The 13812-nt window shown below is 47.6% G+C and overlaps 1 protein-coding gene and 1 long non-coding RNA gene across 2 annotated transcripts; both read left to right on the top strand.

Annotated features, from left to right (window-relative positions):
* The first annotated feature begins 6810 nt into the window (after positions 1-6810).
* Positions 6811-7602, top strand: LOC123448587. The gene is made up of 2 exons (XR_006631841.1): positions 6811-7121; positions 7199-7602. It is a non-coding gene; the product is annotated as an uncharacterized LOC123448587 (long non-coding RNA).
* Positions 7603-7826: 224 nt separating this feature from the next.
* Positions 7827-12926, top strand: LOC123450509 (proteasome subunit alpha type-7-A-like). The gene is made up of 13 exons (XM_045127717.1): positions 7827-7901; positions 8680-8852; positions 8933-9347; positions 9916-9992; positions 10101-10165; positions 10269-10574; positions 10686-10808; positions 10951-11048; positions 11275-11416; positions 11496-11625; positions 11712-11791; positions 11881-11996; positions 12477-12926. The coding sequence occupies exons 1-4, from the start codon at positions 7827-7829 to the stop codon at positions 9955-9957; spliced, it is 705 nt and encodes a 234-aa protein (XP_044983652.1). The 3' UTR covers positions 9958-9992; positions 10101-10165; positions 10269-10574; positions 10686-10808; positions 10951-11048; positions 11275-11416; positions 11496-11625; positions 11712-11791; positions 11881-11996; positions 12477-12926.
* The last annotated feature ends 886 nt before the right edge of the window (positions 12927-13812 follow it).

The following is a 13812-nucleotide window of genomic DNA, read 5'->3' as shown; positions in this document are numbered from 1 at the left end:
AAAGTATTACATCAGAATTTAACGTCTGATAAAATAAAGGACCATCATGATCAAGTATTACGTTGATAGGGCCTAGATGGCCAATCACACGATCCCAACTACTAGCGGAATACTTGGTAGTAAACGGGAACCCATGCCACCAGCCTTAACCAACACGCATTCTGACTGGGAAGCGTCCTAGTTCGTGTGTCCGTCTCCAATGAAGAATTCTTCTCCATACTTTGGTTCCTCCATGTCTAATCAATAAAATAACTAGTGGCAAGCCAATGAGTACTTTGAATTTACCCGCAAACATCCCATGATATGGATAATGTAGTTGGCACAATAATAAGTAATATGCAGCCTTTGCGGAAAGCAAATTTTACTTAAGAATAAGCATGGTCAATTACTTGCATGGATATGCATCATAAGTTAGATGGTAATCATAAGACCAGGTTACAGATATCAAAATATCTGCTGAGGGCTGAACACTACAAGTTCACCCTGTATGCCAAGTCACCGAACTTGAAAATATCAACTTTCTTCAACCACACACACACACACACACTTGGTTTATGCGGAAACGACTGGACGTAGTTTAAGCACTATTACCCAACTGTCCTTGACCATGCACACGACTATTCAAATAGTTTTACACTCTGCAGAGGTTCTACGTTGTACCCACGAGATCCGGGAAGTTCTGTGTAATCCATGACTCATGGTATATAACATACCCGAGGTAAGTACCCGATCATTGCCTTTCCCCTGACGACACTAGACAAAAAGTCCATTCGATTGGTACCCAGCCCACATGATGTACGTCTTACGAGCACCAACTCTGGACCGTATCATCCATGCAGGGACCAACGGTGTGCCCGAAACACGTAAAAACGGCATAGTCGACCTACCTGGGACGACCCCATCACGAGAGTGGCCACATCACGCCCGCCACTAGTAATGCGCGCTATGTGCTAGCATCGACCAAAGTAATCAACAAAGCCCCGTCCCATAAGGAGTATCGTGGTCGCGCATGTAATGTTGGGACGGTCTACACATTATAAATCTAATCACATTTCCGAAACCACTCACGCAAAACCTTTCCCGTACGCCACTTCTTCCTCAAGTGGTCATCCAGCTCAACACCATCATCCTCGAGCATTAGTGGCACCCGACGGGGTCTTCATAAAACCTTTGATATCACCTCTGTGTTACCATCACCATGCATATGCTCATCCTATGCGTAGGACTACTATCTACTTGTCAATATTTATCAACGTGACCCTCATAGATGGTAAGGTCATGCTCAATGCAAGTGCTCCGGAGGAGCCATCGGTTAGACCCTGTTTGGGTGTACCAATTAATCTTGACTATATGCATCGGAATAAAATAATCCACATGTCATGCATAAAACATTTTCTCACACATGGTCAAAGGGCTGCTTGCCTTGATCAGCTAGGCATCTGAGGTCTTCGGGATCTTCGGGCCCAAGTCCATTGTCAAACGCGTGATCTATTATCGTAATAATAATAATAATAAGCACAATAAAAAAGAGGATAAACTCATTTTAAAAATGTTAACCTATTCATAGAAATCCTATCTTTAGTTTTAAAAATGTTTGTTTCTGTTTTTGAAGTAAAAATATTTTTTTAAAGTCTATTTAACACAAGCTAAAAATACTCAAACTAGATATTTAATTAAAGGTATGCATAAAAGTCTTTGCAAAATTTTGCACAACAACACTAATACATTCTACACATTTTTAGAAGAATTATGGTGGAAAAAAATTTGAATTTAACTAAATTTTTGATCCTATAGAAATTATTTAAAAACTTAGTTTAAAGAATAAAGAAAAGGGCTCAGCCCCTGGCTTGGCTAGGCCAGCAGCTGGGACGACCCAACTGGCCAACCGGCTAGCTAGACAACCCGCTAGCCCTGGCGCACGCGCGCCATCAGGTTTAAAGCTGACACGTGGGCCCGTGCGGTCAACGACAGAGAGGCGAGAGAGGGGGTGAGACAGGCCGCCGACGGGTGGGGCCTGCCTATCGAGGTCGTCTTCCTCCTCTGGACAGAGGGGAGGGGAGGCACGCCGGTGGCGGCTCCGATGCCCTCGTGGCGAGGTGTATGCAGAAATGGCACCGTGGCATCACCGCCTACCTAGTGGGGGTCGAAGGACCGACGGGGAGGACCTGAGTCACCGGTGACGACATGGCCGTGGCGGAGATGTTTGTGGTGGCGTTGGAGATGGGTGCTACGGGCTGGGAAAAGCTCGGGGAAGAGGTGGAGAAGCTTCCCGAGCTCACTACAGCCAAGGAGGAGGTGAGAGGAGCGCGAGAGCTCGCATGTAGCCCGAGATCGACTGAGCTCCGAAGCAGCGACGCCTCGGTGCATCTCGAGCACCGGGGCTCTCCTTGCTCAAGTGGAGTGGCTAGGGGGTCGATTGAGAGTTTGGAGGAGAGGGGTGAGGTTATGGAGTGAAGGGTGAGGGCCTATGTATAGGCCAGCATCGGTGCACCGAGCGGGGGAGCGCCGGTGGTTTCTCCACGGCTGCAAGAGACTGGCCACATTGTCGCCTCCATAAGCGGTGCTGACAGGAATGAAGTGTGAGACTTTGGTCAAGTGATCGACAATGACTCATATGGAGTCATGGCCTTTGTTGGATCTGGGTATACCAGTGACGAAGTCCATACCGACTTTAGCCGACTTCCATTTGGGCACTTGGAGAGGTTGTAGCAGCCCAGCAGGTCGCCGGTACTCAGCCTTGACCCACTGGCATAGATCGCACTTGGCGACATAGGAGGCTATTTTCCTCTTCATGTCGTGCCACCAAAATCTTTCTCTGAGGTCTTGATACATCTTGGTTCCCCCAGGGTGGATTGAGTAGGGTGTGTTGTGGGCCTCTTGCAAGTTAAGGCCGTGAGTTCAGCCTTGTTGGGTATGCATAAACATTCCCCAAACCACACAACTCCTTGTTCACCCATTGAGAATCCTTGGGCCTTGCCTTCCTTGATCTTCTTCTTGATGCCTTCAATGCTCTCGTATCCCTTCTGGGCCTCTTTAATGCCGTCAGCGAGAGTCGGTTTGACTTCGAGGTTAGCCAGGAATCCTGGTTCAACCAGCTCTAACTCGAAGCTCTCCAGCTCTTCATACAGGTTGGGTAGCCTTTCCTTGATCATGGCATTCAAGGTGCAAGCCTTCCGGCTCAAGGCATCGGCCACCACGTTGGCCTTATTGTGGTGGTATTGAATGCTGATGTCGTAGTCCCTGATCAGGTCCAACCATCTTCGATACCTCATATTCAACTCCCTTTGGGTAAAAATATACTTCAGAATCTTATGGTCGGTGTATATATCACATCACTTCCCTGGAAGGTAATGTCGCCATGTATTCAAGGCGTGCACTACAACTACCAACTCGAGATCATGAGTGGTGTAGTTCTCTTCATGCTGGCGCAGTTGCGGTGACATATAAGCCACGACCCTGCCGTCTTGCATCAGGACGCCACCGAGCCCGATTCTTGAGGCACTACAATATGTCACAAACTCCTTGTTGATATCTGGAGTGGCTAGTACCGGGGTAGTGGTCAATCTCTTCTTCAACTCCTAGAAGCTTTCTTCGCACTCTAATGTCCATTTGAACTTTTTGCCCTTCTTCAAGAGCGGAGTCATTGGTCGGGCAATGCAGGAGAACCCTTCCACGAACTTGCGGTAGTATCCCGCGAGTCCGAGGAAGCTTCTAACTTCCTTAACGTCGATTGGCAACTCCCAGTTGGTTACCATAGTAATCTTGGTGGGATCAACTGCCAATCCATCTGTCGTCATGGTATGACCCAAGAATCCAACTTCGGGCAGCCAGAATTCACATTTGCTAAACTTGGCATAAAGTTGGTGCTCTCTAAGTTTTTCCAACACCAGCCTCAAGTGTTGCTCATGTTCTTCTTTGGACTTGGAGAAGATTAATATGTCATCGATGAAGACGACAACAAACTTATCCATGTATTACATGAAGAATTTCTTCTTGAGGTACATGAAGTATGCTGGGCCATTGGTCAACCCAAACAACATAACCGTGCACTTGTACAGACTGTATCTGGTCACGAATGCCGTCTTAGGTATGTCCTCGGGCCGAACCTTCAGTTGGTAATACCTAGACCTGAGATCGATCTTGGAGAATACCTTGGCACCATTTAACTGGTCAAATAGGTCTTCAATCTTGGGGAGTGGATAGTTTCTTTATCGTGACTTCATTGAGGGAACGATAATCGACGCAGAGCCTGATAGTCCCGTGCTTCTTGGACACAAACAAAACATGTGACCCCCAAGGTGATACACTTGGATGAATGAATCCCTTCCCGAGTTGCTCATCCAACTTCATCTTCAATTCTGCCAGTTCCTCGGATCCCATCCTATAGGATTTCTTATAGATAGGCCTTGACCCGGGCATGAGATCAATGATGAACTCAATGTCTTGGTCAGGAGGCATCCCAGGCAGCTCATGATGACAGATGTCCGAGTATTCACATACCACCGGTTCTCGGTCCAACCCTTTTTCCGAAAGGCAATTAACCTGCGGGACTTGAGCGGAGGTAGGCTCAGGGACATATTTGACTTTGACCCCTTGGTCACTTGTCATGGTAATAGCCCTTTTGGCGCAGTCCAGTATGCTTTGTTGTCTGGCCAACCAATCCATACCAAGGATCACATCCAAGCCTTGCGACTTAAGGACGATGAGGTATGCTACGAAGTCCATCTCATTAATGTTGATCCCAACTCCTCTACATCCTAGGTTGGTCCTTAGCACTGCTCCCGGGGTATGTACTGCCATTTTCCCATTAAGGAGTGTAGGCTTCAAACCACACTTTGAAGCAAACTTTTGGGTGACAAAAGAATGTGAAGCACCACAATCAAACAATATTGCTACTGGGGTGGAGTTGACGAGGTACGTACCCAGAATGCAGTCCGGGTCCTCCTCGGCTTCCTCAGCGGAGATGTGATTGACACATCCCCTGCTATGGTACTGCTGGTTGTGGGGAGCCTGATTCCTGCTTGGTGCTCCATGACCTTGTCCTTGATTGGGCGCATTGGGGCACGGTGCATCGAGCTTCTTGTTGGGGCATTGCCTGGAGTAGTGTCCAGGCTGACCACATCCAAAGCAGGTGACCTGCCCTGGCATGTTGGTCTTGACCCCACTGTTCTTGGGAGGACTGATTGTTGGCTTGGGGTTGGCATGCTGCTGAGGCTGATAGTTTGGGCGAAATGCAGGAGTCTTGTACTGCTGCTGTTGATACCTAGGCCTTGCCGGGGTGGATTGTCACAGACTTGCCTTCTGGTTGCTAGAACCTCCATTGCCCATCAGCTTATGCTTGCGAGTATCATCCATTACACGACGCTTGTCTTCCAGCATGAGAGCCTTGTTGACCAGATCACAGAAGGTCCGACAGTCACAGACAACAAGCTGATATTGTAGCGACTTCTCAAGCCCTTCCATGAAGCGTTCCACCTTAGCGGCTTCAGTGCTAACGTCTTCTGGCGCATATCTCGACAAGAGGTTGAACTTCTGCACGTATTCCTTGACTGTTCTGCTACCTTGCTTCAGAGCACGGAACTCCCGCTTCTCGATAGTCATCATTCCAGGGGGAATGTGATAAGCGCGGAAGCTGTCCTTAAACACAACCCAAATGATAGCATGCGCATCTCGCATAATCTGGAACCCGTCCTCAATGGTGCAGATCCAGTCAACGGCATCCACGGGCTCATTTGTCTCATTGAATATTGGGGGCGTAGTCCTCATGAACTCAGACAAAGTGGAGCGACCATTGCCATTTCCACCATGTGGCGGGTTGATCACTAGGGCCTGAGCTATCTGCTGGATGGCGGTGTTGTTGGCTTGGCGTTCCTCTCGGAGAGCTTGGAGGAACTGAGCCACAGTCATGCTCTCTGGATGAGGCGGTGGCGGGGGAATGTCGCCTTGCTGGAGCTCGGGGTGATCTCCAGCTTGGGCAGACCCATCGGCTCCTGGCTTCTCGCTAGAAGTCCCAGTGCTGGGGTTGCCGAAGGTACTGGTGTGAGTAGAAATCACCATCCTGTTTGGAGCAGATAGGTTAATACTCTGAAGTGGTCAAGAGGAAAGCATAAAGGGATGACCTGCCTATATAAGGGGCTTTCGTATAGTGCAAGTGTGTCAAACAAGAAGGGTCGAAGAACCCTATGCAATACATTACTTACGATAGGTGATGCAGTCGCTTACATGTTGCCTAAGCACTACTAGGAAAAGGGCTATAGATGATATAGACACTAATGGCGCACCAGACAAGTAGTGCGCCACTACTATGTAGCAGTGGCACACCATGTGGAGGTGTGCCATTAGTGTGATAGACACTAATGGCGCACCACACACTCGGTGAGCCACTACTATATTTTTTTTTTTGCAAAAGTACTAATGGCGCATCGCGGCAGAGTGCGCCATTACTAGTTTAATTAGTAATGACGCATCACTCACCCAGTGCGTCACTACTATAATTTCTTTTACAAAACTACTAATGGCGCACCAGCAGCTGGTGCGCCACTACTATAATTTTTTTTTACAAAACTACTAATGACGCACCACCAGCTGATGCACCATTAGTAACCAAGGTTACTAATGAACATTTATAGGTGATGCGTCATTACTATATGTATTTTTGCAAAACTACTAATGGCGCACCACCTACAAATGCGTCATTAATAACCAGGTTATTAATGACTAGGTTATTAATGACTAGGTGGTGCATCCATTAGTAGTTTCTCTACTAATATAAGACCGCGCGCGCCCAAGGCGAGTAAAGGAGGAGATATTTGAAAGGAGAGAAGAGAAGGAAATCCAAAACAAAACAAACCCCACCCCACCCAATCCAACCAGGCCCGCAGCCGCTTGTGTCTTCTCCACCCAACTCCTCTCTCTATCTTCCCGGAGCCAAAGCCAGCCGCCGCCGCCTTCCGCAACCTCGGCCTCCACAGCACCGCCGCGCTTGCGACCGCCCCTCCTTCTCCCCTTGGACGCGGATCCGCTCGAGCTGCTCACCCCGTGGTCGGATGCGCGCTCCCTCCCTCCCTCCCTCCTCGCGCAGTAAACCCTAGCCGCCGGCCATGGCGACTGACGGTGCTATGGTATGGATCCCTCCTTCCCTTCTCTCTCTCTCTCTCTCTGTCTCTGACACCCATCTTGTGTCGTCTCTTCTCTCTAGGTGAGCTAGCAGCTACAGCTAACAGCCAATGCAAGGGTTCTCCGGCGAGGTCTGCTCCTTCTCCACCAGTAGAGAAAGAGAAGGGGCCCTCCTTCTCTCGCTGCTTCGACCATGCCAGCGCCGACGCCATGGAAGGCCCCCCTCCCCCTCTCCTCTCTCTCTCTTTCTCTGTTCGGCTCCCTCGCTGTTCTAGGACGCCATGGACTCATTTTTTTTGTTCTTTCTCCCCTTTCTATTTGAACATGAGCAGCGTCAACCATCTATATATGTGTCTCACATGTTGTATCTTCTTGTTGCTGCGATTTAAACATGAGCATGAGTCAGATCCTTGTAATTAGGTGTATCCTTGCACAGTTATATGTTAGTCAGATTAGGTGCCTGCAAGTCTGGTGCCATGTGTCAAACTCGTCAAAACTAGATGGATTCTCTTCGGCTACATGGAAACCTTTTAAAAAAGGAACAGTTTTGCACTATGTATATATGTGATTATGTGTTGTTCTGTTTTCAAGTGGGTAACCTGCTCTGTATGTGTGCTTTTGAAATAATAGGAATATTTGTACCAGCGCTACCGGTTCACATAACCATGTAAAATTTCTAATCGGGCTGATTTATGTTCTGTGCTACACAGATGCAGTGCTCCGGCAAGCGGATATGGTGGTCAAAGTGTGCACTGTTCATGTGTTGTGCTGCAAAAACAGGAGATGTATTCTGAGCCTGCTATGTTAATCATATGCTAAACTGCTCTTCAGTTTAAGAACACTCTGTTTTTATGTGCTCTAAGTCGCACACTGAATCTTCCTCTTACCTAACTGATGTTGACAAGTTCTCTTGTGCAGTTCATATGATAGTTTTGTCGCACAACGGGATTTGATGCTTGTCTTGTTGCGACCCAACCAGGCGGAGCTAACTCTAGCTGACACCGTGGATGCCGGTGCCTCAAGGGATCTTACACGACCTCCTTGGCGAGGTGACGCCTCCTTGCCACTCTCCACCGTGCGGACGAGATGTTCGGCCTCGGCTACATATATATAGCTAGCTGTGCACATGGTGGTCATGGCTACTTCATTAGTTTTTCTTTTGCAAAAGTACTAATGACGCACCGGGGCAGAGTGCGCCATTACTAGTTTAACTAGTAATGGCGCACCACTCATCCAGTGCGTCACTACTATATTTTTTTTTACAAAACTACTAATGGCGCACCACCAGCTGGCGCGCCATTAGTAACCAGGGTTACTAATGGCGCATTTGTAGGTGGTGCGCCACTACTATATATATTTTTTTGCAAAACTACCATTAGTAACCAGGGTCATCGCCGGCGAGGGATAAGACTTCACACTCGAGGAAAAAGGGGAAAAAGAAACCTGTGCCCCTCCCAATCGAAATTTCAGTTTCCCTCCTCTCCACCGAAAACGCTCCCTCCACTACGCGGCGTGCTCCACCCGAAAACTTGAAACGAGAACCGCCCTGCACCTGGTCCATAGACCCCATCCCCGCCCGCAAACCGCTTCCTCCTCCTGCATACCACCCGCCGCCACCGCCGCCACCGCCGCCTCGAGGCCGTCCGCAAGGGCAACGCCGCCGTCGGCGTCCGCGGCACCGACACCGTCGTCCTCGGCGTCGAGAAGAAGTCCACCCCCAAGCTCCAGGACTCCAGGTACCATCGAATCCCCTTCCCCCCTCTCGCTCCCCCCTCCTCCCCACCTCGCCTTCCGGCCCGCAGATCTCATCTCGCAGGTCCGTGCGGAAGATCGCGAGCCTGGACACGCACGTCGCGCTGGCGTGCGTGGGGCTCAAGGCGGACACGCGGGTGCTCATCAACCGCGCGCGCGTCGAGTGCCAGAGCCACCGCTTCACCGTCGAGGACCCCATCACCGTCGAGTACATCACCCGCTACATCGTCGGCCTGCAGCAGAAGTACACCCAGAGCGGAGGAGTCCGCCCGTTCGGCCTCTCCACACTCATCGTCGGCTTCGATCCGTACACGGACAAGCCCGCTCTGTACCAGACTGACCCCTCCGGCACCTTCTCCGCCTGGAAGGCCAACGCCACGCGGAGGAACTCCAACTCCACGAGGGAGTTCCTGGAGAAGAACTACAAGGACACCTCCGGCAAGGAGACCATCAAGCTCACCATCCGAGCCCTTCTAGAGGTATTTATGCTGCAATTGCTTCTTGTTAGTTTTATATCCAACAGAATAGACCTCAATGTGCTGTCATGATCTGAGTTATAGGACTTGCATAAGTGTTTGGAACCTTGTTTGTTCTTGTGACTGTGATTAAACATGCATATGTCTAGATAAAAAAATCACGTGTTGGTTTATGAATGCTATAACAAATCACGTACGTGTATGCTAGATAAAAGAAGCAACCAAGCTAGTAGCTTCATGACATTTCAGCTCATATAGTTTTTTTTATATAAGAGAGATTCTGCAGTTTAATAGAACACATCGTGAATAATTATGAATTTCCTTCTTAGGACTATTTGTTTTGATCCAACGGTCAGGTGTTGCTCACCAGAAACATGCCTGTCTAACGAGATAGGAAGGCATGCCCTGTTTTATTTTTTCCCCCTGCGGTAGATCTGAGATGGGAGGGGTGCCGAAGTCCTGAGTTGCCGTCTGTCCTCTATATGCAACCATGATGCAATCGTCGATTGACAGACAGTCAATTGTGTCATATGCAGGTTATATTCTAACATCTCAATTTGTCACTTGGCAGGTAACGTTCCTCCTGTTATCCGTGTTGTTTGATGCGATTTAATGGCGAGTAATATGCACACACCTGGTCCGCCTGAGGTAATTTTCAGCCCCCCTAGATCGTAATACGGTTACTCTCCGCACGAATGTTTCTCTTTGTTGCGTGGTGTCCAAGTCTGGTAACTCCCTTAATTATCTTCCAAGCAGGCCCCCGGCCTCCTATGATGGGTTCTACCACACCACAAAATATGTTACAACCAATGCCCATGCAGGTAAATTAGGACGTCTTATATTTTTTTGCTTCCTTCTGCAGTCTGTACCTTAATAATAAGCACATGTTAGGTTATTACTAGCTATCATGTCTTCCATTTTCAGTGGCCACCAGGTCCGCCACAACAGCCTCCTCAGTTCATGCAACCAGCGCCACAACAGTATCGGCCTGTTGGTCAGGCCATGCCAGGAGTTAACATGGGCATGCCAGGGCAGATGCAACATTTTCAGCAACCTAGGCCACATATGCCTCATTCTGGTCATGTTCCGCCTGCATCACGAGTTGTTCCTATGCCATACCAGGCAGTTAGACCTATGTCATCAGCTCCTATACAGCCACAGCAGCAAGCTGTATTCCCGGGTGGACATATGCCCACCATGGGCAACCCTATGCCGCCTCCTTCTTATACCGTATGCCTTGTTTCTCACCGTTTCCCTTTGATGTATATATATGGAGTGCTTCTCCATGTCAATAATTAGAATATTTTCATTGTTTATAAGTTTATCAATGCTACATTTCAGTATCAACCAACAACGATTCCTCCTGGAGCTCAACCCTGGGGTACAGTCCCAGGTCAGGGCGCTCCTCTTGTGTCACCAATGGTGCAGCCTGGGCATCAGTCTCTCTCAGCTTCAGTGCCCCCAGTAAGTTACTGCAGGGCCTCTGCTACATTTCAATCACTTGTTTTTTGTCTATTAGAAGACTGCTCCCGCATCCATTCATTTTGTATGCTAGATAAAATTGGGTATCCTTGCTTGTGCAACTACTCAGTTGGTGAATGTGCAGGTGAGCTCAACTGAACCTAGCTCTGCAGATTGGCAAGAACACAGTTCAGGGGATGGATGGATAAGCTTTAAATGCACGCCCGCCAAAAGATGAGTTAGGTACGAGCATTGATGTGGTGTAGTAACTGATCTCAATTGTTTTGTCGCCTTTTTGAGCAACCATGCTCGTTAGATATTAATTAATCTAGATTTGGTTCGGCCAAATGTATCTGCCGTTACCAATATGAGGAAACAAACGGTGTTTACCTACCCCCAATGTCTAACACCATGCGATTATATCTGTGTTCTTATACTTCAGAAGTGCCTAATGAGATTTTTTGTGCAGGTTTTTGTCTACCCCCAATGCCTCCAAAGCTCGGGCTATGCTACTGAATGGCGCAGTTAGGAAGGGGGAGCGCCTGGTTCCTGCTGGAACATTGGATCTTTTTATGAGATGCACATTTCCCGTGCCTAATGCACGTGTCAAGGTTTGTTATATTCTCCTCTCTTTTCCGTAGCATGTTTAATACGAGACAATGTTCTAAAGCCTGCATTGTACTCTTTTAGGCTACAGTAAGGTTTGAAGCAGCCTACCCAATAATAAAGGAGTTGGCTCTTGTTGGTACTCTTGGCTCTAAAGCTGTGAAGCAAGCATCACAACAGCTTCTGCCTTTGGCTGTGAAGGCAATGCAAGAAAGTGAGTTGAAATGTGTTCATTCTGCACAGTGCCGGTTAAATTTTGTTTTGCAAAGTCTAGTTAGCTTACTGGTGTATTATGTTCAGATAATGCAGAGCTCGCCAAGGAGGCCACTGATGTGTTCATCTGGTGCCTGACTCAGAGTCCAGACTCCTACAAGCAGTGGGTGAGTAGTCTTTAACTTATTTTCCTTTGTAGGGTTCTGCCATATAGAAGAGAAGAGTGCGACTAAAGTTTAATTTCTGTTTCATGCAGAGAATATCAAAGCTAGTGTTGCTGTCCCGAGGAAAATCACTGCTGACTGGAAGACGCTCTCACCCAAGCTGAACTCTGAAGCTCTTAAGGCAACCCTGAAGAGCCTAAAAGCTAAGGTGATCTTATGTGCACAAGTTGTTATGCCGTCTCTTTAAGTTTTTTTATTACTGTTCAGACTCTTCCATCTATTCTTGTTGTACTTTATGTCTGAAGTTGTTCTACTAGAAAGTAGTTCATGCTGTAGTGAGGCGAAATGAAACATATGTGGCATTGACACTTTTTAAGCATGATGTGCTTATCTTGATTTGCTTATGATGTGCTTATCTTGATTTGCACTTTTCTTCATAGAGATTATTTGTGTCTTTTCCGGCAATGATAAATTATTTTAAGTTAACTATCAAATGTACAAGAATGCACACAAGTTGTTAGTTATAAATGCTTTTCCATATGTTTGGGGGTCTTAAGTTATTTTATCAACACAACTCCAGTTCCTTTTGTGTACATCTTACTTGCCTACTGTAAGCTCTCAATTATTTGTTTGTTGTGTTGTTGGCTTAAAACTGATCTAACTCAGTTTCTTGTATGTACCCATGAAGGTTGTCATGGGCTCCACATGCGTCCTATTATTGGCCCTTGATGCGGCGCCTCGGCCTCTCATAGAGGACCAGAAGCTTGCGGTAGCAGGAGCAAAAGCATCTCCGAGCCCTTCGGCCCTTCCTGACGAGCTGCACCTCATAGTTCACCACTGGAATCCATGCTTTGTTTTTGTCGCTCTCAGGTTTGCGTATCATGCCAAATTGTCTCTGGCCTGCTTGCTCGTTGTTTGTTGTCTCATTTGTCTCTCGCCATGGAAGAAATATAAGAGTGTTTATATAGTGCCCTATTCTAGCATTATTGATGAATTGTATTCGGAGACTAATATGATGAATTGTATTAGGAGACTAATATGATGAATTGTATTCGGAGACTAATCTTCTATTGTATTCGATAAATCTGCTGTTTATATGCTGTACTCTTTATATTCTATGCAGTAATATGTTTTGTAACCTCTGCCAATATCAGAAAAAAATAATACCTAATATTCATACTAGTGGCGCACCACTCAGCACTTTAGTGGCGCACTTCAAAAAGCACACTAGTGGCGCATCGTCGTAAATATGGCCCTGGAAGGCATACTAATGGCGCATCAGATACTAATGGCGCATCATGAGCTATACTAATGACGCACTGCCTCGTGCGTCATTAGTATACCAGATACTAATGGCGCACCATGAGCTATACTAATGGTGCACTGCCTCGTGCGCCATTAGTATATCAGATACTAATGGCACACCTGTGGTGCGCCATTAGTAAAAAATTCTAATGACGTGATGCTAGTGGCGCACCTGTAGTGCGTCATTAGTAGCCAAAACAGGTGTGCCACTAGCAGGCCTTTTCCTAGTAGTGAAGGCAAAAGCATGCTTGTATCGAGACACAAACAGAAAGCACACATACAACAAACATGCATGGTTTCATACGAACCATTACACGGACTCGACTTCGCATGGGGGACACCTAACTTGTCCTAAGGCATCCATCTAATGGACGGATTGCTCGATCTCGTACGCATGTTTTTCAGGATCTTCCTATTCATTCTCATCTGTGCGGGTATATTTTTCCTTCAAGGGTGTGGGGGAAGGCAGAGGTCCATCACGATGACGTTTCTTCGGTGAAGCGGTGAGGAGCTCAGTGTATTCCTCTCCAGTCAGGCGATGACTATGTATAGGAGTGGCCTTAAGTGGTGGTATTCCTCCTTGGAAGGCAATGGCAGATTGCCCTCCGGGTGCTCCTTCTTTCTTAACCTTGCGCGTCTTCATCTTCTCTAGGCAGAGTAGGTTCTTGACTTGGTGAAGTTCTTGGCGGAGCGTCACAGATTCCTTGATCAGAAGGTGA

The sequence above is a fragment of the Hordeum vulgare genome, chromosome 4H (assembly GCF_904849725.1).
Source record: "Hordeum vulgare subsp. vulgare chromosome 4H, MorexV3_pseudomolecules_assembly, whole genome shotgun sequence".
Classification (NCBI taxonomy): domain Eukaryota; kingdom Viridiplantae; phylum Streptophyta; class Magnoliopsida; order Poales; family Poaceae; genus Hordeum; species Hordeum vulgare.
This window is presented reverse-complemented; position numbering and strand designations above follow the sequence as displayed.